Raw genomic sequence first — 27207 nt, 5'->3', positions numbered from 1 at the left:
TGCTGGGAATAACTTTCCTTTCCATCTCCTTACATGGAAATCTTCTTTCTCCTTCAAGCCTCACCGAAAAAGCCACCTGCCCCAAGGAGGTTGAGTCTCCCGCTGTAGTTAACCTCTAGCAATGCCCTAATGCTCCCTTGGCACTGCTTTCCTGATGGGAGGTCTTTTCTGTTTCAGCCAAGGCCAGAGGGCCCTAACCAGGGTTGAGGTCCCAAGGGTAGGGGTGCCCTGCGCCCCCATCACATAGAGTTGGCGAGTGCAGGCCGAGTGTGTCTGCCTGATCAGGGGCTCCCTGCTCCCGAGGATCCTGTCTTCCCCAGGGGTGTCATTCCTGTGAATTTACAGGAGGTTTGTTCTCCCCAAACTATGTGACATTGTTTTGAAAGTGGGGAACAGAATTTTACATTTGGGAATTTACATTTGATTTTTAGCATTAAGTGGTGGGGCCATTGTCATTAGCGGATACATCACTTAAGCTAAATCTCTTATCCATGAATCCACCCATGCCATATCTGTTGATCCCTCATCTGTCTCTCTTCACTTATCCATCCATCAGTCTTCAGCTATCTGTCATCAGTTCATAGCAGTCTTGTCTTCTGTGTTCTCTCCACTACCGTCACTTGATTGGCGAAGTCCCATTTTTGTGAGGTTACTCACAGGTTGTCCCCAGTACTGTTTTCCAAATGCCCCTGCTGAGCTTATTCCCATTTCTCCCTTCCTCCTGCTTTAGGTTCCAGCTGAATCATACTCTTTGCTTTTCTGGAAGGACATCCCTGTCTTAGTTTGCTAGGTCTTATATAACACTGTTCCACTAACTGGATAGCTTAGAACAACTTTTACTGTCTCACAGGCCAGAAATCCAAGGCCAAGGTGGTGGCAGGGCCACACTCCCTCTGAAGACACCAGGGAAGGATCTGTTCCATGCCTCTTTCCTGGCTGCAAGTACTTTGCTGACACTCTTGGGCATTCCTCGTAGACACATCACCCCAATCTCTGCCTTCATGTTCACATGGTATTGTGTGTGTGTATGTGTATGTATGTGTGTCTCTACCCAAATTTTCCATTTTTATAAGGTCACAGTCATAATGGATGAAGGCCTGCCCTCATGGCCTCACCTTACCTTGATCATCTGCAAAGACCCTGTTTCCAAATAAAGTCATATGCTGAAGTGCTAGGGTTATTTTTGGGAGGGGGCACAAAGAAACCGGTAATAATCCCCCCCAAGCTGCTCCCACCATTTGGAACACCCCCCTCCCCCTGCCAGGTTTTCTGCCTAGAGACCATGTATACCGCCTCCTCTTTCCCCTTGCATGTGATCACTCCTCCACTGAACCCCCCCACCCAGCTCTGGGTGGGTTCCTCTCTCTTGACACTCACTAAAGTATATCCTATATCGAAGCATTTGTTTTAAGAGTCTAGTTGACTGTAAACTACTCCCCTCCTTTTTTTTTTTGGCTCCTGGAAGATAGATACTCAGGTATTTGGAAAAAATATTGCTAGGTAAGCTTAGGCAGGTGTATCCCTCACATTCTTGGCACTGGGTTTTAAGCTTCTCGTTTAGGGCAGTAATTATGTCTTATTCATCCTGGTATTCCCTTTTCCTTTTTCCAGTTCTGAACACAGATGCCGGTGAGCATAGGCAGCCTCTAGCATGGGTCAGCCATTTGGAGATTTGGAACACAATGGGAGCAGGGATTTGAGTGTGTATTTGCTGGTATCTGTCACAGTGCCTGTCATTGCAGAATGCTGATGCTTTGTGACCTGTACAACATATATCTGCTACTGTTAATTTGGGTCTTTAGGGAGATCGTGACACCTCCACTGTCCAAAATGAGTCTTTTTTGTATGTGTGTATATGCATGCTTTGATTAAAGAAATTAAAGAGAGTCCCCCAAAAGGTTAGGAACTTTTGCTCTATACAGATATATGGTGGGACCCTTTTCCTCTGTCTTCTTTTCATCTTCTCCCATCATCTTCAATATCTTCTCATCATCACTAATCATAGGAATTCAGAGCCAGAAAAGCAACTCACAAGTTTATATTATTTAATTGTTAGGGCTATAAATTTAGAATGCACCAGCTCTCTGATCCTATTAGCCAAACCCTGCTCCAAGATAATCTTCTTAAAATTGATACCACCCAGGGATTTGGACTTTGTTGATTACATTTCCTGCTAGACTCTGGCACTTGCCTTTTGTTCCTTGAATCTTAAACAATATGATCATGACCCTGAGGAGTGTAGTCCCCTTGGGGTACCAGACAGACTTGAGGACTATGGTTCTGGGAGGGCCACACAGTAAGGTCAGGGGTAGGAGGCATTGATGCTAAGATAACAATTTTGGTTTCTTTCCTTACCTCACAGAGATATTTTGAGGCTAACATAATCATTATTTAAAGTTTTTGGAAGAAGTAATGCCTTGCAAATGCCAAGATACTATTGTGGAACCTCAAAATAATGTGGCATATTGTTATACAGATTCACGCACATACACGAGTCATGTCACACGCTCCTAAAAAACAAGTTTTCTATTCTCTAAAATCCTGGGCTGTCAGGTGGGAAAATAGGGAGAGCTGTTGCATATGCATCCTGCCTGGGTTTCAACATAGCAGAGGGGTTAAGTGCAGATTCTGACTCAGTAGGTTTGGAATAGAGCCTGAGATGCTTCATTTCTAGCAAGCTCTCAGGTGATGCTGCTATTGCTGGTCTAAGAACCACACTTTGAGGAGTCAGGGATTAGAGGATGGAGAAACCACCCTAGCTACAGGTGGGTGAAGAGAAGCCAACAGAAAGAAGGGTAGTAGAAAAGTAGGAAGATGAACAGAGTGGCACAGTATTATCAATGTCATAGGGGATACGAGTGGGTGAAGGTGCCACATGTGTGGAATGATCAAGGTAAAGAGGAATGGAGAAAATCTGGTCGTGGAGCAATCATTGGTGACGTTCAAGAGGGTAGTTTCTCTGGCAGGAATAGAACTTAGATTATGGAAAGTTAAGCATGAATGATCTGTGAGGCAGTGGAATCAAATTATAGTTGGAATCAAATTATGCAAAATGTTGGTGCCCAAAGGAACTAAGGATATGGAATGATAGCAAACAGTACGGTAGAGTGGAGAACATTGCTCCACCATTTAGATTGTAAGTCTGGGAGTCTGTGTCTGGGTTTGATACATATGCACATACCAAATGATAGAGGTGTGACCATATATAGATTTCTGCAGAAAGAGGAATAGAACAGGAGAGAGGAAAGATGCTAGAGATAGGAAATAATTGAAGAAGGAAGTTGGAGATAGGATTGAAGGCATCACTTAAATGGTTAGCTTTGGAAACAAGGAAAATACATGTTTTCTCTTATGTAGAAAGAAAGAAAAATAACTGGGTTCTGGTCAAGATGGTTGCTTTCATAATGAGTTCATGCTTTAGTGCATGTCCGTTGCTCCAAACATAAAATAACGACAGAAAAAAATAAAAAGACATAGCTAGCCTCCCCCCAGCTCCACCTGCCAACAAGGTAAATAACCTGGTGGACCAGAAATAGTACAGAAATAAAAGATGATGGGCAGAGCTACAGCCAATTCCATGCTAGGCTTGAAGCCTGGAGGCAAAAAGTAGTGGGGATGGGAATTTAGCTCTGGAGGGATCTGCAGAACTACATGTGCTCCCAGTTGTTAGGGGATTCACTTCACTGCTTGAAGTTATGGGCTGGGGACAAACTTCCACACTGATGAAAAGAGTCTGAAAAAATTAATGTTGTCATTCCCTGTCTGGGAGTACAGGAAATAGGAATCTGAGCCTAAGGAAGTGGGGGAGAGAGGATAAAGATACAGCCTTTTAGATGATGAACTAAATTAGGTCACCCAACTAGCGGAAGACATTCTGCTATATCCTTAGTACTACCGTGTTGGGGCCCTAAGCCATCATGATAGGATTAGTTCAAAATTGATGTTGTAAGCACCCAGGGTGGAGGCAACAGTAATAACAACAACAACATTAAACAATGATGAGTGGAAAAGGAAAAGAAAAAAACAGAGAGAAGGAAAAAATTTTTCCTACTCTAAATGAATTACAATGGAAAAGCATTAGACACATGGGGAAGAAAAACCTAATGATAAGGATGCTTGTTATCGTGACTTATTTAACACTATTCTGGTGATCTTAGCCAATGCAATAAGACAAGAAAAGAAATATAAGAATTGGAAAGACAGATGGATGATTGCCCTAATCATGAATGATGTGATCACCCTACAGAGAACCTCAAAGAACTATAGAACTAACTAGAGAGTTCAGCAAAATTCTGAATACAAGATGAATAAACAAAAATCAATATATTCCCTAAACACCATTAGATAATTTAACTGAAAACAAATCACATTTACAATACCAAAAATGGAATAGAACTAAAAAAAAAAAAATGAGGCTTTTAAAAAAGTATATATCTCACAAAGATATGCAAGATTTTATGTAAAAATACAAAACATTATTAATAATATAAAAGAAAAATAGTAAGTGGAACATATATCTTCTTCATGAGTAGGAAAAACCAGTATAATAAAGTTGTTGATTATCCCCCAACTCTATAAATTAAATATAATCTTAATAAAAATCCCAGCAGGGGTTTTGAAGACACTTACTTGATAAGCTTATTCTATAATTTATGTGGAAGAATGAGAGACAAAGAGTAGCTAAGGTATTTTTTTTAAAAAGAAGATCAAGATTGAGATTTGTTTTAGTAGACAAAAGGACGTTATAAAGTTGTAGTAATTAGGAGAGAAGACAAAGAGGCCGAAGTATAATAATATTTTTTAAGCACTCAGAAAACATACATATGTTTGTATATAGGTATATAAATCTAGACAGACAGATGTATGGGTATGCGTGTATTTTTGATATATCATTGCTAATCAGCATGAAAGGGAAGAATGATTCTGTAAAGCCACATGAAAAAAAGTAAGGTTATAGTATTACCTCATACCAGTCACAAAATAAATTGGAAATCTGGGTGAAATTTGAAAGTAGAACTGTTCATTTTAAAATAGTTTTAGATATACAAAGAATTGTAATGGTAGTTCAGAGAATTCCCTTATACCCCTCACCTAGCTTCCCCATTGTAATCATTCTGTATTGCCATGATACATTTGTCACAACTAAGAAACCAACATCAGTACATTGCTATTTACTAAACTCAGTACTTTATTCTGATTCATTGGTTTTACCGCAAATGTCCTTTTTCTGTTCCAGGATCTCATCCAGGACACCACATTACATTTAGTTATCATGTTTTCTTTGCCTCCTTTGACCTATGACAGTTTCTTAGACTTTCCTTGTCCTTGATTACCTTCACAGTTTTGAGCAGCAGATTCTATGCAGAATGTCTTCCAATTTAGGCTTGTCAGTTGGGGTCTTTGGGTTTTAGGAGGAAAGACCACAGAGGCGAGTGCCATTCTCATCACATCACATCCAAAGTATGTGCTTATCACATGGCATTGCTGATGATGCTCACCTTGACCACCTGGCTGAGGCAGGGTTTGCCAGGATTCTCCACTGTAAAGTTACATTTCCCCTCTGCCATTCTCTTTGAAAGTAACCTAATAAGCAAAGCACATACTCACAGTGGGGAGTTAAGCTCCACCTCCTTCAGTGAGGAGTCTCTACATCAATTATTTGCAATTCTTCCCTAGGGTAGATTGTTAAATGTAGTACTTTTAAAGGAAAGGAGAATATCATTTGACTTTGAGGAGGGAAAATCTTCTTAAGATATAGATTATGAATATCATAAACGGAAAGATTAATGCATTTGACTACATTAATTTAAAAACAAATCTATATAAGATGCCATATACTAAGTTAAAAGACAAACTATGGACTAGAAGAACATAATTTCAACCCATGTATCCAACAAAAAATTTGCAAACAGAATAAATAAACTCATACAAATCCAACAGACCAACAACCTATTATATGCAGATATATACATTACATATATTTATATACACATTTATGTACGTGTGTGTGTATATATATATATACACACACAGTGAGTAAAGGATATGAATAGACAATTCACAGATCAGGAAGCTCCAACTGAGATGATGCACAACTTCAATAGTGATCAGGGAAATGCAGCTTAAAAGTGCAAGGAGATAACATCTACCACACATCAAGTAATATCAGATATGGGGATACAGGGTAAGAAGTTCACCCGTTTAGTGATTATAGAAGTATGAGTACCATCACTTTGGGGAAGCATTTAAGAACATGCTGAAGGATTTATATGCACTAAATTATAAGGATATCCTTCAAAGCCATTCTTCTCAAACATTTTTTTGCACACAGATTGCCTGAAGAGCTTGTTAAAATGCAGATGTTGATTCAGTGGGATCTGAGAGTTTCCATTTTTTACCAGTCTCCCAGTTGTTGCTGCTGCTCCGCATGCCCACACTTTGAGTAACAAACCTCTAGAGTAGAAGTCAGCAAATGATGGCCCACCCAAATGTGGCTCCCATCTGTTTTTGTAAATAAAGTTTTATTGGAACACGGTCATTTGTTTGTGTGTTGTCTATGGCTGCTTTCTGACTACAATGGCAGAATTTAGTAGTAGCAACAGAGATTTGGTGATTTGTATAAAGCCTAAAATATTCATTGTCTGTCCCTTCGTAGGAAGTTTGCCAATTCTGCTCTAGAGAAACTCTCCCACATGCACATAAAGAGACTTATGTAATATTTATTGCAACTTTTTTTAATATTGACAAAATGGAAACAAATCTCAGTTGGTTGAACAGATAAATAATTTGCAGTATATTCACATGGTGGATTATATCAGTTACAATTAATGAATGAGAGCTACATGGCTCAACATGGATAATCTAGAAAACATCCCTTGTTTAGGCAAAACAATACTATAATTTGCTTACCATTATGTACCAATGTAGCAAAATTATTCAAAGATGCTTAGCAACGATAATCCTCTATTTCAGGGAAGTGGTTAACTCTGGTTTGGGATAAAAACAGGAACAGGATCATGGACAGACTCATTTGGGTTCTCAACCATAGCTATAATGTATTATTTCTCTCAAATTTTGTGAAGAAGATATGAGAATATTATAAGCTGTTAATACTGGGTGGTGGGTACATGGTTTTGCTATTCCCTAGATTTTTCGGGTATTTTCAGATATTTCAAACATTTGAAAAGAATAAAAAGAATCAAGAATGGGAAAAATATGCTGAATATAAAGGCAGGATTTTGCAGTTCGGGGAGTGGGTGGGGAGATGAAGATTTTTAATACCTGACGCTTCCTCTCCTCTCAGTTAAACAAGAGGAAGTGTTCCGACATCATAGATCGTCCTTTATGTAGTTAATTTTGAGAATGGTGAACATGCGACTAATTTTACTCCATGCCTTATGGAGTATTTTGATTTTAAGAGGTCACTTCATCCACATCCTGGAGTGTAAGGAATTTCCCTTTCTCTGGGACTAACATTTTACTCCTTTCAACCAAGATTCACTTATTATTGGGACAATCTTTGTGATGCCAAGGGTGGAGCCCCCGGGCACATCCTCCTACATCTAAATGCAAGCCTTGACATGTCCATCAGGGAAGAGTCATAAGAGCCTTCAAGATTCCTTCAGGGACCAGCCTCTGGCTGTTGTCTGAGGATCTCAGTGTTCTGTGCCCTTTTGTGTCACCCGGGTGTGGATGCCCTCCCACTGTGACTTCCTGTGGGCATGACTCCATGAGCCAAATCACATTTGGGGTACATTCAGCCTCAGCCCCCTCCCTCAGCATCTGCACACAGCTGGAACCAGACTTGGGCACATGGACCAGGGCAGTCCCATCATTTATTTTCCAAGTTGTATTAAGTCAACTTTACAAGAAGAGGTACTGCATTCTGAAGTTGGGGATCCAGTTCCACCCTCTTAGCCAGGAAGCGTACAGGAGGGACATTTCAGTTCCAAGAACATTTTTGTGTCCTTTGGAACCCTTTGTAGCAGGTTTGTCAATATAAGGATGTGGGGATAGTTAGGTCAAATCATGTCCCATGGAATATAACGACTGTATGAAGAGACCTGCTAGGTGATACTTGACAACCTTTGGTCAGGTGCCTTATACACATAAGCACTGTGGAACACACAGCTGACTGATGATCTAGTGTCACTTTGTCCCCCAACAGCAACGTTGTAAATGGTCTTCAGCATGTCTTCTCATTGGGACTTTTGTTTTGAAACACAGTGCCCTCTTACCCATGCGATTCAGTTCCTGAAGGATCTCTACTCTCTAAGTTTGTCCCTTGGACGTAGGTTTTCAGCTCCTTCTTTATAACTATTAACCATGACCAGAGGGAGCATAAGTTTGGTCATGACAGGGACAGTCAGCAAGGCTTGCTGAGATGGCATTCCCTGGTCTTTAATGCACAGCCCATAACCTAATGCTGGCTTTATATTTATTGTCAAGTTTTAAGCTCAAATGCTAAGGCAAACCATGCAGGTATTGGAAGTAAGTGGAGGGGTCGGATGGAGGCTAATAGGGAGTGGTAGAGTATATGGCAAAGTGGAGAACACATGCCCTGTCTAAATTGAGTGAGCACTGTGTTGCTCTGGCTGATTTGCACTGTGCAGAAATAGCTGGCCCAACATTGCCAGAACTCTTGGATTTTCAAGGGAAGCTACAAATACAGAAATTTTAAATGTGAAATCTCCCAAGTTCTAAATGTTGGCAACTAAGTAAAAAATTTTAAAAAGAAATTGTGCTGAAAAAAGACACATCCTAGAGCCACATATGGCCTATAGGTTAGGTTTGCAACCTCAGAATAAAAGAAGAAGAGCTATGAGAATTTTAAGCAATTTTTAAGAGAGTTTTAAGCAAGCTAAGTCGTGGCCAGCAAGGCTAGGCATTTTAATGTCACCCACCCGGGTCATTGCCACCTGCCTTCTACTGAATCTAATGGCAGGAGAGAAGGAACCTAGATAGAAAACAGTGCAGTAGCCACATCAGGAGGCAAAGGTACAGAACAAAGTAACCCTAGTCCTATCCCAGGGACTGCTAGGACTCTTTGGTGGCCTTCTTTCCATAACCTTGGAGAGGCCACCACCCAAGCGGGAAATGAAGCAAGAGATACCTGTCATGAGGGAGCTTTTCTTTACCATAATATACTCTTTCGTGACCCTTCTTCTTTTTTTTTTTTTTAATGATTTTATTTATTTATTTGAGAGAGAGAATGAGATAGAGACAGAGAGAGCATGAGAGGGGGGAGGGTCAGAGGGAGAAGCAGACTCCCTGCTGAGCAGGGAGCCCGATGCGGGAGTCGATCCAGGGACTCCAGGATCGTGACCTGAGCTGAAGGCAGTCACTTAACCAACTGAGCCACTCAGGCGCCCTTTCCTGACCCTTCTTGTTCACATAGTGGCCTAGTGCTCCACATAGTGGACGGTGCTGGGGAGAGAGTTCTTCCTGGCGCCATGCTTGCCATCCCAGGGGTATTCTCAGATATTCCACACTCTTGCTCTGGGTGTGACTATGTTCTGGATAATTGTTCTTCTCTCCAAACTCATTAGCATCTCTCTTTCATTGGGTTTACTTTTCATCCTTCCTAAGCTGAACTCCTAAAAGTTCCATCAAAATGAAGGAGTCAATGGGTAGATAGAGTTTGGGTTTCTTTACTTGGAAAGTACGAATGCATGCAATGTGTTACTGTAAGAGTGGTGGGTGTGGCAGGGCCGAAAATGAAGCAGGAAAGGTTAAACCAGGTGTCTGCTGGTGGCGGGCAGGGACAGGCCGGGGATGCTCATCTCCCTGGCTAGGGAAGCTGTTGGTGAGGAAAGAACACTCTAGCCCTCCATCCAGGCCTTGCAGAGGGAGCCATACATACAGCCCTGTCCCCACCACTGCTGCCTTGACTTCTATGTCAGCCTCTTTTCCCTGGATATGGATTTTTCAACAAATAGAAGCCATATTGCAAAGTAGTTCATGATAAAGACTTTGGGGTTATGAAGAGCTTGGTTCAACATCAGACTGCCACCAAGTGAACTTGGTTGGTTGGTTGGTTTTTAAAAATGTATTATCGAGCCTTCGTTTTCCCACAGTTAAAATGGAGTCCGTAATGGCAGCCTTTTAAAGATATTGGGGGACACTGGATTAGCTGTTGGCAGGGCCTGGCGCTGTCACTACCTTACAGAGATCTTCGGGTTCCAGGGGGCTCAGCGATGCATCCGATGGTAGGATTGTTACAGCGGGACGTTGGTTGGGGGCTGCCTTCTTCAGTCCATCTCACCTCTTCTTACCCCTTGGGGAAAGACGGGGAGGCTGTGGATAGAGTGCCCCTTGGCTGGGGTGGGGTGCAGAGTGGGCTCTTCACCCTCACGTCTGTCCGGTTGCCCCCTCCTGCTCTCCCTTTCTGGACAAGGATCTAAATAGCCCTGTGTCTCCGGGTCCCTGCGAAGGCTCCCCTGACCTCAGTGCCAGGGCTCCTGTGTATTTCAACCCACTCTTGAGTCTAAAGTGATTTTCTCCCAGCCAACACCATGTAAGTGCTAAGCGCCAGTGTGATGTAGCAACTTGAAGATGACAAACGAATACATTTGAAGAGGAAATGTTGGAAAATAATCCAGCAGAGCTCCATTTGGTATTGGGCCTTTTATCAAGGCCATAACCTAACCACTTTATGGAATTAGGTGATAAAATTATCATGTCAGATAACAAAAGGAAGAAGCAGGGACGGAAAGGGAGGCCTTGAGAACCCAAAGCCGCCGCATGAGGAGTGTGTAGGCAGAAGAGGCAGGGAAGTTCTCACTGGTGGATGCGGGGGTGCTGGGCTCCCAAGGCCAGGGCGTTGGCTGTGGGGCTGGGGTGAGACCCCAGAGAGGGGTGGATGCTTGGGGTCTGCAAGGCTGTTAGAAAAACGGAGAGGTTTGAAGGCCTAGCCCCCTTTTGTGTTGTGCAGCCATCGGAGCTGGCCCTTCTCTGCTGCAGTGAATCTTGAAGGCCTTGGTGTTGAAGATTTACCCTGCTTTCGGCCCAGTGGGATTGGTTCCAGTGCTTTCTTCCAGTACTGTGGGTGCTCAGTGCCCCTTCTCCCCCAGCCTGCCTTCCCAGCTCCCCTCCCTTCCCAAAACAATCTCAGAGGCTCTGGCTCGCTGCTCAGGAAACTATACCTAGACAGTCCCCAAAGACCACGCTCATGTTCTGAGTCACGGAGGGCCTACAGTGAGCTCTGTGCTGCCTGGCTTTGGGAAGAGCTGTCACCAGATGGAAGAAAAGGTTCGACACGGAGGTCCGCAGGGCATGGTGGGGTGGGCGAGGCCTTCTTTGGAGGTGGGTTTGCCCCTCCTCAGCCTTCCCTCCACCCATCTGTGCCTTTCCCGGTCAGCGTCCATGGTGGTCCTGGCCCCCCCTGCCCTCCCCCAAGCAGATGCCTTTTCCTTCCTGCTCCAGGGTTGTTCTGAGCATGAGGGGGAGGAATGGAGGATCTTGGAGCAGTGCCTCCTATGTTATCAGGATTCAGCACTTAGAATCTTGGAAGGGCTCCACCTGGGAAAGAGTTCCAGAGAAAACAAACTTCAGATCCCGGCTAATATGGGAAAAGGCTCATGTTCACGGAGGCAGCTTCAGGGACCTTGGCAGAGGCTTAGGCAGGCTTGGCCCCTGCCTTTAATGGATCCGACACGGAGCCTTCCAGGGCCCATGATGCTGCAAGGCCTCCAAAGGAGATTTCACTCTCAAGCTATAACATGATGCCTTTCAAAGGAGTTGTAGTCGCCGGGTCTAGTGAACCAACAGCGTTTGTTGTTCCAACTGTTTATGCCCTCATTAAGGCAAGAAAGATTTTAAGGGACAAAACTCACATCCGCCCCCCCGGCCCTGTCTCCTCATTGCCCTTTATCAAGCTGTTTTCCTCTTGGAGATGAGCTGGATTTTTTCTGAGAGAGAGAAGGAGCCAGAAGGAGGGTCTTGGGACCTGCAGGGTCATCACCCCGGTGATAAGAATCATCCTTCTGGCCCTGAGAATGGCATCCAGAGTAGCAGTGATGGGCACGAGTTCAGGGTGCTTGGGCCCAGGAAGGGGGATGGGGGTCTAACATGTCAGGGAAAGGGTTGGACAGAGTTCATGGTGATGGCAGATCTTCCCTGACTCCCTGGTTACGGTTCTTTAAGGCCACTGTCTGATACTCAGAGGACAATGTATCTAGATTTTATGCATAAAATAAAGCAGGTGCCCCTACAGGTAAAGCAGTGTGGACTACAAGAGCAGGAAACACCTGGGCTTCTGTTTCTGGCACTGTGCCCGTGAAACTACTTTCCCATGTTTTTGCACTTGGGGCTCAATACTGACCATTAATTCCCCCCATGTCTGCCTCTTCTGCCAGGGGTCTTTTCAAACATAGACAATCATGGGATATTAAACTTGAAGGACAATAGAGATCATCTAGTCTCATCAACTCACTATATATATGAGGAACCTGAGGTCCAGAGTGGGGAAGTGTCTTACCCAAGGTCACATGGTGAGTTACCTCCTTTGACGTCTTTGTATGCAGTACAGACCCCTCCCCCAACCAATTTTGATTCTTAAGATTTTTAAGACCTCATGGAATCTCCCTATGTCCCAGAGGACTGGGGGATGACTAGGTACCCAGTGTGTGATTGGTACTAGAATCCCTTAGGTCGGAGGAGTCTTCCAGGGAGAATATGTCATAGGGCCAAGGTGAGGGGTATGGGAGAAGCAAGAGAGGGACCGTGGCCTGGATGGGAACAGTGGTGTCACACACCTTCTAGGCAGGCCACCCAGACCAGTGGCCTGCCCTCCCTTCCACCTCAGATCCCAGAGAGCCCTCGTCCCGGGTTAACACCGCTTCTCATCCTGAAGCTGAGTCTCTCTCTAAATGTGATGTCATAGACAAGGAAGTTTCCCTCTCTCCTCATAACCCTGGCCCCGCTCCCTGCAGATGGAGGGCTCCCAATGCCCACATTACTCAACTGTGTTTTGATCTGGGAAGGAGAAGGGGAGAGTCTCAATGCAACCAACTCGGTCTTTTCCCATTGTATCCCCAACACCCAGCTGCCCATTGTGTCCTTCACATGCCTGCACATAGCTTTCATGAAAAGACAAGCTTGTCTTTACGCACACACACGGAAACACATGGACAGACATTATTTTATTATTAAACCTCCGTCTGGAGAGTTGATCAGGAACACCCACAACTCTGGACACTGTGGACATCCTAATTCACTCCATGGCAGTGTGGCCAGACTGGAGCTGAGTTCTCATGCACTTGGCTACCAGGGTCATTGCTCCAGAACACTTCCATCCCCTATTAAGACTTGGCATTATGATATGGCCAAAAAAAAGCAGCCATTATTTCCTAAACTTTCCACTGAGCTGGTGAAAGGAAACCAAAAGTCAATGAGAAAGAGGGGGCAGACTTGGAAGAATAGCGCTCCTACCCCCCTGGTGTGGTCAAGGTAGTCTATAGGATTCTGGCTCCTAGGATTAAGAAGTAGCCCTCTATTATCCCTTAACAATGCAAGTTCTGAGAATGCATCCTCCCACCCCGCCAGTGACCCTAGCGGTGATGCCCCCTCCCCATCTACCTGTCGGCTCATCCTCAGGGGCTCCTCCCAACCGGATGAGGCCCCTCCTGCTCTTCCATGACAATCCAAGGCCAAGCCCCCAGATAGTTGGCTCACTTCCCTTCCTCGGTTCAGTGGAGGCCGCAGCAAAATGGAGTGTTTCCAGTTTCTCTGACCATGCTTGGTTTTAAGTTAATCCCCTCCTCCTGTCCTTCCCTTTTGCTGACAGTTCATTTGGCAGTTTCCAATATATATCTGTGTCCATATCTCCCATTCTTCCCCCACCCTCCCCGCCCCCCCACCCCCTTCAAGCTCCCTCTCTGTTTCCCCTCCTAGTTTCGATCTTCTTTGGGGCGGGGGGGATTTTGGTTTTTACTTTATTTTGCTTTTTTCTGTTTTTCTGTTTTTTTGTTTTTGTTTTTTATAGGTTTCAGAGAAATTATGTTGAATCCAATAAGCCTTCCCGGACATTCCAAGCCTCTTAACCATGGCATCTATGTTGAGGATGTCAGTGTTTATTTCAGCAAAGGACGTCATGGCTTTTAAAAACTCCTTTTAAGCCTCCCTGTTTTGATGTCACCTGGGTAGGCTGGGCCCTCTGAGAGGTGGGAAGCTCTAGGCGCTGTTCTCTTTGGATCCAGGGATGCTAAGTAGAAACTGCATGAGCCGCCGGCGCCCCTGCACCTTTCACGCCACCAAGACGGGTGTCGTCCCTCATCCACCACTGGCAGGGCTGCCCTTTCCCTCAGTCATCACTGTGCTCCTTCTCCCCCCTCCACCCCGGCCTCCGAGGCAGCTCCTGCCACCATCTTTAGAGCCAATAAAGAGAATTAAAAACCTGTGCACCAAGAACCATCTTTTAACAAAAAACACACTAGCCATTCTCTTGCTTTCCAAAAACCACCCAACCACCACGAGAAAGCCTGATGAAGTCCAGCCGTGCTCCAGCCTCACTTACCCTGCTTGGAAGCGTGGGGTCTCTCCCTGGCTCTCCCTAGGATACCAGGCTGTCCTCTTAGCAACCTCATCGCCCTGCAACCTCCAATGGGGAAGAGCGTCTAAGCAGAGGTGGAGACCACGCGGTGAGAGAGGGGGAGCCAGGCCCGAGTGTTGGCACCAGATTAGGTCTCAGAGGAAAGAATGGAAACCAATCATTTTCTATATATATATACACACACATATATATATATATGATTTTTTTTTTTTGGTGGAGAAAACCATACTTTTTTTGGACACGTTTTCCCCCCTCCCCTCCTCTTCGCTCTGGAATGGCTCACAGTGAGTGTGGTATTAGAAAACTCCTTGGCCCCAAGATGTGCAGTCCTGACAAGCTTTTGCTACGGGAGGTCTTGCCCGTGAATGGGGCATCCTCCTAGGACCACAAGGGACCGAGCGAGTCAGGGCCCAAGGCCCTTCCTGCTAGTCCCTGATCCCAGGATTGGCTCTCTACCCCCCACTTTCACTTACTCTTGACTCTGAGAACTTTCGGAACCCAATGGAATCACCATTTCAAGGCCAAGATGAACTGAAGGGAAGAGAAGGAAAAATTGGCCTCCTCCAGCCCCTCTCATGAAACCAGTGGAAGGGCCATCCTGTTCTCTGGTCAATATATGTGTTTACTTTGCTTGCTTTGACTCATGCCTTACTCCACGGCCACCCTCTCCCAAAGAGGGGCTTTGTTCCTTCCATTTCCAACTTGATCCGCTGGGGAAAGGGAAGCACAGCTGTAGGGCCTGAACCTCTCCCAGATTTGCTGCCATGCTGGCCGAGTGGACTCCGGGCTTGACCCAGCCGCTCCCACCTGGGGTACTTCCATGGTGAGAAGTCAGCACAGGCTGTCCCTTGATGGTGGAGAACATGAAGCAGGGGGGTCTCCCATGGGGAGCTCTTAGGACACGATGGTGGTGGTTTTTAACCCACTTAAGTTTTGGGGTGATGACTCACAGCAAGAGATAGTAGATTCTCTCTGGCTTCGGCAAATTTACATGGGAATCAAGCTTCCCACTGAAGGTCCTCCTTCCTGGGGCCTGTGGATGGTGGTTCTTTGTGCCAGGTTCCCGCTGATTCTGCAGATGCCTCCATGGGGTTTAAAATCACGAAGCTTTCCAAGTTCTTGGCCCATTTTGGGGGTGGCCTCCCAGACACCGTAGTGTCCAGAGTATTGTGTGGGAGTTCAGGTTTTCTCCAGGGCCTCAAGATGTGTGTGTATCTAGCCCCTGATAGCTTCCCGCCATCCTGCCCTCCCCCCTCCACTGCTTCATGTCAGGCTGATCCCCACCGTGTCCTGCTGACCCTTGGGGCCAGGGCCTCCTCCCGAGTGTGGCTTTAAGGAGTAAGCTTGAGGATGATGTTTTTTTAATTATTGTAAATCATTACCTCATTTCCAGCCTGCCAGGCTCCATCCATCCCAGCATCTTTTATTCTGCCATTTTCTCACCTTGTGCTATGACAATGGGGCGTTGTATTTCCACAGAGACTTATAGGAGTGTTCAGTGTATAGTTTCTTAATAAACACTTTATTTTCTAATGAAATGACTGCATCAGACCTCTTATTTGGCAACTTTGCAAAGAATATTAAAGACACAGAAATTCTGACATTTCCCCCCCCTTCCCTCCCCCCATTTTACTGATACTCTTTTAAAGAAGTTTCTTAGCTCAGTCCTTGTTTGCCAAAGTGTTTACAATCTGTTGCATTGGTTGCTTTCATTGAGACTCCTCCAGATAGGTCAAGCCCATCTAGTGAAGTGTTTCCTCATTCTATCGAGGCAGAATTAGAGGCACAGAAAGGTTGAATGGTTCACCCAGGGTCACACAGCACAAGAGGCAGAAGCGAGATTCAAGCCTGACTCCAGACACTGCTCAGGCCACTGAGACCCTCACCTCCTTGGTGGCTGGAGGACTGTTCTGTTGTCTGAGCGGCTAAGGCTTACCATGATCCTTTCTTCAGAACTGATGTGTAAGAGGTTTGGGAGTAGAACTGAGAGATCCTTGCATCAGCAGGTCACTAGGAGAATCCTAGTAGAGCAGTTTTGTACCTTCCCAGGATCTTGAGGATGTGACCTTGCCCAGAGGAAGACGGGGCTCTGCGCTTGTAGGCCAGTCTGCTGATCATTCTGGGACGCCCCATCCACACACCCGCGCACACACACACTCAGGTGGGCCAGACTCTCCACCAAGTCTCATGTGGGCGGCCTGAAGCAGGAGGCAGGGGTGGGGTCCTCCTGAGAGTAGCAGGTGTAAGTGAGCTGGGCTTGGCTGTCGGCCCTGGGTTCCTGGCCACACCTGTAACTTACATCTACCTTTGAGGAGGAGGGGCCTCTGTGAGCAGGGTATCTGGAGCGAGAGTGGAGGACAGGGGCCGAGGAAGGTTTCCTGGGTAGGATTGGACCTTTTGCTGGGCCTCAGCAGGCTTTGTGGGAGCTTGCTTACTTAGCAGGTAACAGAGAGACAGGTAGAGCAGGGTGGGGGAGCTCAAGGCGGAAGTCCAACAGGGGAGCGGTCAGGCTAGGGTGGTGCTTTTTCTCCTGACCCTCATTGACTTAACCTCCCATTTAAATTGAGTTTGAGCCCCCCCCGCCCCACCCCCAACCTCACCCCAAATGGAAGTTCCTCTTCTCTAGAATGGCCTGGGTAGGGCCTTGCCCCAGCTCTGCATTCTCCTACTCTCTGTGGTTCCAGGGCTAGAACTGGGATGTCCCAAGGGATGGGAGGATCTTTGGGACCACAGGGAAAACTTTCATTTTTAGTAAGAGAGATTTGAGCGTTGCTTTGTTCAAATGCATGGAGCCTTGGAAGCATGGGAGAAGAGGGGATGAATGGAAATGGCCCCTGAAGAGGGGGGAGGGACAGCACCCAGCTCAGAGGGAGGGGCCTGCACCAGCCCTGTGAAGGGAGCGCCATTCCAACGGGGGAGGAGGCAAGAAGAAAGATGGGAGTTTAGAGGTTTGGGGGCAAGGAAGGGGAGGAAGGCTTTCTGGTGGCTTCTGTTTTGCCTGTTAAGTGCAAGGCCAGGCCTTGTGTGGTGAGTGAGATCTGAGGGGAGCTGAGGAAGTCTGCAGTGCCCAGCGGAGGAAACGGGCAGGTGACAGATGAGCGCAGAGCGTTGTCAGGCGGAACGAGGACCAGCTGAGAAGGGAGAACAGTGTTCAGTGTCCTGGACTCTGTTTTCCAAGCTTTCCTGCTGGGTCCTGAAGCCCCTGGCATTTACCCCAACGTTAGAGCCTCTGGGGCTGTTAGAGTTAGCACGGGGCAGACACAGAGAGCGGAACTCGGCCCAGAAGGACGCTGGCTTGGCCCGGCTTCATGCAGGGAGGCTCGGGGGACCAGCAAGACCTTCTGGGTTTGGAATCTCACCCACAGGATTTCACAGTGGTTTTCTTAGACTCCAGCTTGCACTGTGGTCCTGCCGTTCAGGTCCACAGCTGACATAGGCCATGAATCCAGGGTGCTTGCCAGGTGCTTATCTGGGTCTGAATTTTAGAGGGGGTGGCTGAGGAACACTGGTTCTGAACCCTATTCTCCAGAGTCTGGAGAGTGGGAAGCTTGCTCTGTGCTTAAAGACAGCAGTGAAAACAGGAGTAGGGCCTCCCAGGGGCGTGCTTTGGAGAGGACTGGAGTCGTTCACGAGGATTGCATGGCCAGATCCTGGAACTGGTTACCGAGCGCCGAAGAATGGGGCCCACCCGCGAAACATTATCCTTATGTCACCGAAGCAGAGCCGCTCAGAGCCAGGTACATCTTACCCAGGAGGAGGCTGGGACTCAGAATGCTCAGGAATGAGCCCCGGTTGTCAGTTTGGGACCGGCAGAACCAGGGCCGACGTGAGGTCGCCCTGACTTCCCTGAGGTCTTCTGCTTCTGGAAGGCTGCAGTCCTGGGGGCTTCCCCCACCCCTCCCGAGGTGAACAGGTCTTTCGGGGCTCTTTGAGGCTAGATGCCATTCTGAATCTCCCTCTGGAACCAAACCGGGTGATTTTGAAAGACTCTCTGGAAAAGAATGTCTGCAGTGTTTTTATTCCTCGCCCATGCTAGCATTTCGTGACCCCGAACACCTGAAGGAGTGGTTGGTCTTCGGTCTAAGATTAATCACCCAGCTTGCAGGCGGCGAGATTGCCAAGCAGACAACGGTGGCGTCTTTGATCTTGGGGAGGGCTTGTCGGGTGAGACGCCCGGGTGGGTGAGGCTGCCCGGGTCCAGGCACGTGAGAGCAGCTTCAGACAGGAAGGTGGTGGGAGGAAGGATGCTCCTTGCCTGATTCCCCTGCCCCTATTCGAACTTTCCTGTCCCATCCGAAAGACCTCCCGGGGTGTCGAAGCTCAGCCATGTGCTTCTCACCCAGGAAAAGAGCAGATGCTGAGCATGTTCCGTGTGGAAGCCAAGAAGCTGGCCTCTGGGCCACCCTGGCTCTTCCCTCCCGTGTGGGAATTCTTCTGCAGCCAAACTTCCAGAAGCCGTGTCCTTACCTCCACCTCCCAGCTGCAGGTGTGACCTGAGCACAGATGTGCCGGGCCCGGGACGCCTCCCCTGGCTGGGCCCAGTTCCCGCAGGTCAGGCCCAGGCATGAGCAGAGAGGCTCGTGCAGCTCAGACACAACAGTGAGGGGCCGGAGAGGGTTCGAGGCCACCGAGGCAGGACAAGCGCAGGCGGATCAGAGCAGGAGGACTTTGTTGCTGTGTAGCTTTCTGAGCCATGCCAGACATGGATTAGGCCGAGGGCCTTCACTCTTTGGTGTTCAGGGACCCTGAGCTCTAGCTCCATTCATGCATTGCTGCCAGAGTAGTTCTAGAAGGGAGAGAGAAATGAGGTGAGGAGGAGTGAGGAGGTGGCAGGTGATGCTGGCCGCTCTGGGGCTCCCGTGGGAAGGACAGGAATGGAGGGAAACTCTTGAGTGTGACAGTGGAGGAGGTGACGGGGCAGTGGGGAACATGGGAGTGACAGGGAGCCTGGTTCGCAGCCAGATTGTCCGGGAGGCCTGGGCCCCCTCCTCTCTCCCAGCTCCCCCGTGCTCTCCCCTTCCCCCTCTTCGGTGGGGTTGACGTGGGCAAAGCTGATGCAGCCCCCAGTTGCCTTGAGTGGCTCTCACTCTGCACTTTGCACTTCCCACGTCCCCAAAAAACCTTAGCTTGTAGCTGACAGTATTACTCTGCGAGCTCAGTAAGACTCCTTGTTCAGCCCTACTTGAACCCCAAAGTAAGATGTAAGATGTGCTGGCGAGAGATAAGGTCCTTGTCTGCTTCTTGGGGGGGGGGTTCCAAAATTCCATCAGGATTCTGAGATCCATTTGGGTAGGACTTCCATCCCAATTCTTCCTCTCAGTGGGTGACATTTCCATAATGTGACCCTAGGGTCCCCTTGGAGTTAAATTCCCCCTGCTGCCTCGGGGAGGTTTCTGCATGGGGAGGAGGCCTACGGGCTGTCTGTCTTCTGGCCCCGTCCATCAGGACACTTCCCCTCCCATCATGAGATATCAGGGTGCACCTCAGAGAGCTAGATCTTTCCCCACCGTGCTGGCCTTGCAGGGGGATGGGAGTGTGGGGCTCGAGTGTTCTTTGTGCTCGGGGGGTGGGGGGAGACAGTGCGAACGGGGGAGAAGGAAGAAGTATTGGGGCTGGCCTTGGACAAGACCTGCTGGCTTCCCTGAAGGAGGAACGAGCAGGTGGGAGGATCTCTGAGAAGCGCAGATCCTGCAGGGCATAGGGGAAGCTGCCGGCTTCAATGCGGTGTCAGAGGCCTCCAGCCCAGGGCAAGACCCAGTCCACGTGGGCCCACTTTGGGAAGGCGTCTGGAACTGTGTGAGGTAGAGGGGAGAAGCAGGCTTACCACATTCTGAGAGAAGAGCCAGAGCTGTAGAGAGGTTCTGGCTGGGGGCTTTGACGACACTTCTCAAGCCTCGGAAACAGGAGACACACGAGCTTCCCGCACAGCCCTGGGCTTCTCGGGGTCACGGTATTTCCCCACACCCCTCTGCAAACAGGTGCTGCCTGAGGCCTCTCCGATGTAGAGGAATCTGTGATTTGGCGAAGGGTGGAGAAGGGGGCACGGGGTGTTAACAAGAACGGAGCTTGGCTTTTCTGAGAGGCAGAGATGCTGAGCTGTTCTCCCCGCATGCCGCGCCCCACCCCCCAGCCCCTTAAGAGCAGCATCAAGTGATGTGTGAGGGTTTGGAAGGGTGGTCAACACTCCCCACTCAGAGACCAAGGAGCCAGGCTGCCCAAGGTAGGAGTTCCAGGATTGTGCTCCCTGGTCTGTGGCTTCATCAAAGTTTGGGGTGGGGGGTGGGGCAGAGCATCACATCAGCTCAGATAACACCCCGCCAAGCCTGACTGTGGTAAGTAATGCCGGTGGCCTTGGGGGCCACTAGTGACGACCAGCTTGTCTTCGTGCCCTCCTTCCGCTCAGCTCCTCCTGCCCATGGGCTGTTACCATGGCAGCAACACGACAGTCTGCTTCTGCCTTTGGGAACCTCATTGGAGCGATTGGCTGTTTCCCTTAAAAAGACACAGGCTTCCCTCCTTTGTCCCCAAGTTCATTCTGCCGTGAGAGGGGCAGGGACCTGTCCCCGGGAAAGTGATTTCACTGCCGTGGGGGATATACCTGTGTGATACTTCTTTTATAGAGCTCTGACTTGCCACCTCCTTTTACTCTGAAGCTCCCCCTAGTTTTGGTCTGTTTTGGTCCTTGCAACATTGCTTTACAATTGCAACGCAATGTCCTTTGCGCTGCAAGGTTTGCAACAGCCTTTGGCCAAAGGTCATGCTATCCTGACTCCCAGATGGATGTGTCAGGGAAAGAGTGGGAGTGGGGCTGGGGGGAAGGGGTCGCGGGAGCTCTTAAAGGAAGGACATCTGTCTACGGTCTGTGATGCGGCTCTAATCAGCCACACAGTCTGGGGAAATCGTTACATCACACGGCCAGGTTCTTGAGGGTATCGGGGAACACAGGATATGGAGAGCCCTTGAGTCTGAAGTTGAGAGGGTTTAGGTCCCAAACGCAGGAGACCTCTGGACCTACAAGAGTTCTGTCACTCCTTAGTCTTTATCAGCACCGGCCGGCCAAGCAGTGCCCAAGTCCTCAAGTCTGTGTCCCATGGGGCAAACGTAGGTGCCCTCCTTCAAACAATTTCAGGGAGAAGGAAAATGCCAGAAGGCAGGCTGAGGCCAGCCTCTGTATTCTAGGGACACCAAAGTGTCGGCCTTCTCCTGCTGTTAGTTCTGAGAGAAAACTCACATGACGGAGAGCCTGAGGGGAAATCTCACAGCGATTTTTGTCACGAGCTTCAGTCTTCGCAAGGTCAATCTGGCCAGGAGGACACAGCCGGGCTCCATGACTTGGGCCGCTCCTATCTGAGGGCTGCAGCTTTGGACCAAAGCCTTTCCCTTCAGAGGGAGCCAGATGCCAAGCCGGCCAGTGAGAGCTTGAGTCTGTTCTTTCCCACAGTCAGTGGGGAGGAGAGGAGGTGTCACAAATATAGAATACATTCTCAGAATGTCCTTCCTGGGAGAATTTAAATTCTGAGTCCCTGTTTGAATGACTCATGGAATCCTTCCCTCTTGATGGCTGTTGGTTTGGCAACTCTGCTACCATAACAGGCAATGGGCCCTAGTAGCTCTGATACCAAATGGCCAATCTGGTTGTTAAGAAGACCAGAGTAACCCCACTGTGCATTTTCAGGATGGCATTTTTGGCTGTCTTAGTAGTTTTAGTGGGTCAACTGCTTGATCAACTATTGTCTCACATGAATTGATCAGTTTTCTGGGCAAAGCTTCAGTTTCTGCAATATGACCCTCTCTTAATTTGAGTCCCCAACTTGCAGAGAAACCTTTTCCTCCTACTCCAGTTACTACAGAAATGATGTTGCTCTCCTTTTCATTGGTTGAGACAGTGCTTCCCTAGAGTCTCATGAGATGCTAAGATCCCATCCAATAACTTTGGAGAATATTGCATGGTATAGCCAATCTCTTATAGATTCACAATACACATTAGGATATTAAAGGCTCTGAGAAGTCCTGCTTTAAATAAAACTTTTTATCCCACCACTTTCCCAATCTAATTGAACACAGAATGCTCTTCACTTAATACTGATCGGTAGATTGACACACACACTTAAGGTAACACTGGGTTATTGGGTGGTCAGAGCTTTTTTAAAAAGAAGAATGAAGCAGGATATTAACCAACCACTGACCAAGATGAACAACCACACCCCAACACCTTTGCCCAGCCATAGGCTCAGTCCCTCCTTCTGCCTTCTGCTTGGCAAAGAGGCAGACATGATTCTGAGAACTGACGGATAGGTACTCTTGTGAAGAGCAGGAAACCTTCACTGTGGTATCTCAGAAGAAAATGGTAAGTCATCTCACATAAGAGCGTAAGACTTCAACACTAAACCTGGCCACCCTCCCAGGCTGGTGGAGGAGACATCATCTAGTGGTAGGACACAGGAATGAAGACCTGGAGCCCAGTCTCAGCACCTCCACTAGCAAAATGGCTTGGGGTAAGTTACATTTCCTTGTTCCATATTTGTCTCTGAGTTTGGTAATCCTCAGATACAAAGACTCTACCTAGACAAGTGCCCCAAACGCCATATCCCTATGAATCACTATTGTCTCCTGGTGGGGGACATCTTTTGGTTCTTGGGTCCACCTCTCTCTGCTGAGTGTCTTGGTGTATCACGTGGGAAGAGCGCCTTTGCTCCCTCTTGGAATGCTCGGGGGCTTGAAGGCAAGGGGAGGGAAGAAAGAGTGAGATGGGTGCCCTTTCTCGTGAGGGTTGGTGGATTTCTCTGGATGAGGAAGGAAGCGGATGCTTGGGGGTTAATAGACCCTCTCTGTCACAGTTGGACAGGGCCAAGTGGGAGTTCTTGGCAAGATTTTCTGACTTTGATCTCAAGAAGGCAGCTCTGCCTAACAAATAGTCTGAAATGTCAAAGAATAAATGTTAAAGCTTGAGGGGTCGTTCTCTGGGGAGTTGCCTGGGCTGGCTAGGGAGGGAGAGGAGGAGGGAGAGAGGGACACAGCAGAATCCTTCACATAAAGATTCTGACTTGGTTTTGTGATATTTAAGAAAAAAGAAAACTCTGAATTATTTATAGCACAGAAGATGGAAGCAGGCTGTAAAGAAGTAGCCAGGCTTAAGGTGGTAGTTCACGTTCCATTATTTATCTGCCCCAGCCTTGAACTGGTAAAACTTTTCTTGTTGGTGACATGCTATTGACCTCTCCTTGAATTATTTATTGTTATTATTATTACTACTATTATTATTATATTAATTAAGAAAAGTCAAATCCTTTGACATGAGAGTTGGGGGGAGGCAATTTCTAGAAATGGTTGTTACAGACAGCAGGACTTATCTCTTCCTCTTGAAGGATCTCCAGCATGTCCTTCACCACCCCTTTCCACTCCTACCAGCTTGTGTACTGCTCCTAGACAGGTGTGAAGCACTTTGGTTTTGGCCTGGCCACTAGTTGGCCATGTTGATATTATTTCAGCATTGTGGATATTGTCTCCCAGTTGTTCCATTTGCAAGATGGAGGCAACTGTCATCTGCCTCTTCTGGGTATGCTGGGCCAGTGAATGATGCCCTGTGTTCAGAACACCTCGCGCCTGGGTGGGGGTGGAGGGGAGAGAAAATACCATCAATGTTATGTGGTGGGTGGGGGAGGCGGGGGAAGAAAGGAAGTAAAGAGATTATAAAGGGAAAATCAGAAGTGATGGAAAGATTGGTGTTAAAGCTGGAAGGAATGAGGTCTTTCATCTGTTTATTTTGGACTGTGATGTTGTTTAGATGTTTAAAAAAAAGTGCTTCTGGTTGCTAATCACATCCTGATTCTATAGCATGGGTAATTGAAATCCACTGATAATCTCAGAATTGCAGTTAAATTAAAAATGACAAGCTTCAGATGCTCTCCCTTCTCTCTCCACAAATAATACAAATGTGCTCTCAGTCCCTGTGCCTCTAATTGTTTTCGCACACCCTGGACACTCTCGGAGATGCAAATGAATGGAAGCAATTTTGCCAGGTTGGGGATGTTGAGGTGAAGCTAGTCCAAGTGCAAATCGGATCATTGGTAAGCCTCCAAACAAGCAATATTGTGTTTACTGTGTATTGCTTTTATTGAAAATATTAATACTTTTGCTGTTTTTCTAGACTTTTTTTTTCCATCTAGAAGAACCTAGATAACATTTTGCAGCTAAAATGTCACTGTGACACTCCTGTTAGAAAACTCTGAAAATGTACTTATTTTTATACTCAGTAACTTACTCTACCTCTCAGAAAGGTCTTCCAAATATTTTTCCTCCACTGCCTGCTTTCAGATATGTAGAAGTGTGACCAGCATCCTGCTCTAGGGCAATGGTTCTCAAACTTTTTAGTCTCGGGATCCCTTACAAATTATGAGGACCCCAAAGAGCTTTTGTTTATGTGGGTTATATCCATCTCTATTTATTGCAGTTGAAATCAGAATTGAGAAAGATTTAGAAACACAAGCACACACACATACACATTCCAGTTAGACATCAGACAATGTCATCACACGGCAAGAAGCCACTGGAAACACTCCATGCATACCCGTGAGAGAATGAGGGTAAAAAAATGCGAAGACCACCTCGGTAGACCTTAGTAGACCTTAGACCTTCCTAGGAAAATAGCTTTAACACACGGGTGTCTTGATGGGTTCTTGGGGCCGCCAGGCATATCTGGACCACATTTTGAGCCCTGCTGCTGTAGGGAAACTGAGGCACAAGCAGATGCTCAAATCAGAGTCTCTTTGGTGTCCATGAACGATACCAGTATGTACTTTGCTCCAAATGTAGGGCTACCATCAGAAACCCATTTCCTCACGCAGATACCACTGATTATGCAGATATGCAGTTGCTAGGAGTATGGAAAATACACAAGGACTTCATCTATTATGAAGAAAGCTGAATGGCGGACGTTTGCTTGCTCTAGAGAAGGAGCATGGGCTTGCTATAGCAGTAGCCACTATTGGCTGATTGAAGAGACTCATCACGAACAGGGTTGGCAAAATCCTGATGGTGAAAGAGAGTAGAATGAGTGGCATGGGGATGAAGGGAATTTACAGTCAGCCCCTTGGAGGTCAGAAGTCCCATCATGTGCGTCCTAGCCTTCCTGGTGCATCACATTTGGATTTGTCTAAGGAACATCTGGGGCTCAGCAGTGTTCTGCCAGGTCACATAGGAGTGTCTGTTTAAGTTTAGAGAGCTGCCTCCCCCCGACCCCCACACACACTCCTGACCTGGGCAGTTTTGCTAGAGGCAGATTGGACTGTGAAGAGTATAACGTCTTAGGGACCCTTGGGTTAACTCTGTGCATGCATCAGGCAGCTCCCTGGAGCTGTGGGGTCCTGGGTGCACGGCACTGTTCTTCCCCTGTCTCCTGTTGCTTTTACCTTCATGTCCCAGATTTATCACATACACCCCAGTGACCAAGAACTGCTCTCAGCTTGTTCTGAGGGACTTTTTGGCACCAGGACGTCACAGCCCTCCCCAGGAGAAACGGGTCTTTCAAGAGTGGTTCTGAGATCATGAACAGAGATGTTGGCTCTTTGATTCACCCTTCAAACATTGAAGTGAAAGAGTCCTATTTCCTGCCCTCAAGAGCTTCACAGTCTAGTGCAGTGCTTCTCAACCAGTAGTGACTTGTCCCCCAGGGCATATACGTGGAGACATTTTTGGTTGTCACAACTGAGGGTAGATACTACTGGGAGCCCCTAAAACAAAGTTGTATGACCCCAAATGTCAATAGTGCCAAGGTCGAGAAACCCAGTCTGGTAGGAGGATAGCTATCTCTTAGTCTTGGGTAAGAGGGACCCCATATTTTTCAGGGCCCTCCTTCAGCTGCCACAAGTTCAAGGGCCATGGGAAGTGACCAGGTAGAGCCTGGGCCTCACTCCCCTTCTGGGTCAGCCTGTAGTTGCCTACACCGGAATTCCTCAGGAAGATGACTCTTCGCCCACTCCCACACCATGCACAGACTTCTCCATTGGTCTACTGTCCTCCGAAGGGTGGGCTGCCCTGCAGGCATGTGCACTGTGAAGCCCAAGGGTTTGGCCAAGGGGCTGCCTGCTGCTTAGGGCGGAGGGGAGTGTGTGTGTGTGGCATGGTGTAGGCTGGGTGTGCACATGTATGCGTACAAGGCCTCTTTGGCTGTGGGAAGGAGAAGGGGAGGCTGAGACCAACTCTCTGGCACTACATGTCCCAACTCCCAACTCCAAGGAGCCTGAGACACCTGAATTCTCACCTGGCCCTCCAGCTCACTCTGCAAATATATTTAATAGGGTGGGAGGATAGGATGTACTCTCTTTCATAGTGTGTTAGCTTGATTTATAACTTTCAAATCTTCAGACGTGTGAGATACGGACTTCCAATAATTCTGTTTCCTGGTCATGCAAATGTGAGGGGCAGGCCTGGTGCAGACTAGTGAGTCATTATGAAGCAATACGATGAGATTAGGCACGGGGTAAGCATAGAGGAAGGACACTTAGTTTTTAAATGTAGTTCTGAAAAATACTGAATCAGGACATCTGTTTGCAGCTGTAGAAGTTAAGTAGAAATGGCAGTTGCAGGAACCCCACAATTAGGGTGATCAATTGAGACTTTTCAGTGTTCCATTATTTAAAGAGATGTCCCTCTCTTGG

General features: G+C 47.5%; 1 protein-coding gene across 4 annotated transcripts in view; it reads left to right on the top strand.

The window, feature by feature from the left end:
* NTRK3 (neurotrophic receptor tyrosine kinase 3) overlaps positions 1-27207 on the top strand; it is a 382724-nt gene that overhangs the window by 257305 nt on the left and 98212 nt on the right. The window contains exons 13-14 of one of the 4 annotated variants that reach the window (XM_081831658.1): positions 12357-12491; positions 13985-16089. The exons of 2 other annotated variants lie outside the window; for them this stretch is intronic. In XM_081831658.1, the coding sequence (XP_081687784.1) occupies positions 12357-12491; positions 13985-14103 (254 nt within the window). In that variant the 3' untranslated portion in view covers positions 14104-16089. Of the gene's footprint in view, positions 1-12356; positions 12492-13984; positions 16090-27207 lie in introns of those variants that run through there. One more of the 4 variants, XM_081831659.1, reaches the window with a different exon arrangement.

This window comes from Leptonychotes weddellii, chromosome 9, assembly GCF_054177405.1.
Source record: "Leptonychotes weddellii isolate Sample4059 chromosome 9, ASM5417740v2, whole genome shotgun sequence".
Classification (NCBI taxonomy): domain Eukaryota; kingdom Metazoa; phylum Chordata; class Mammalia; order Carnivora; family Phocidae; genus Leptonychotes; species Leptonychotes weddellii.
The sequence above is the reverse complement of the archived record's forward strand: the minus strand, read 5'-3'. Positions and strand labels throughout refer to the sequence as shown.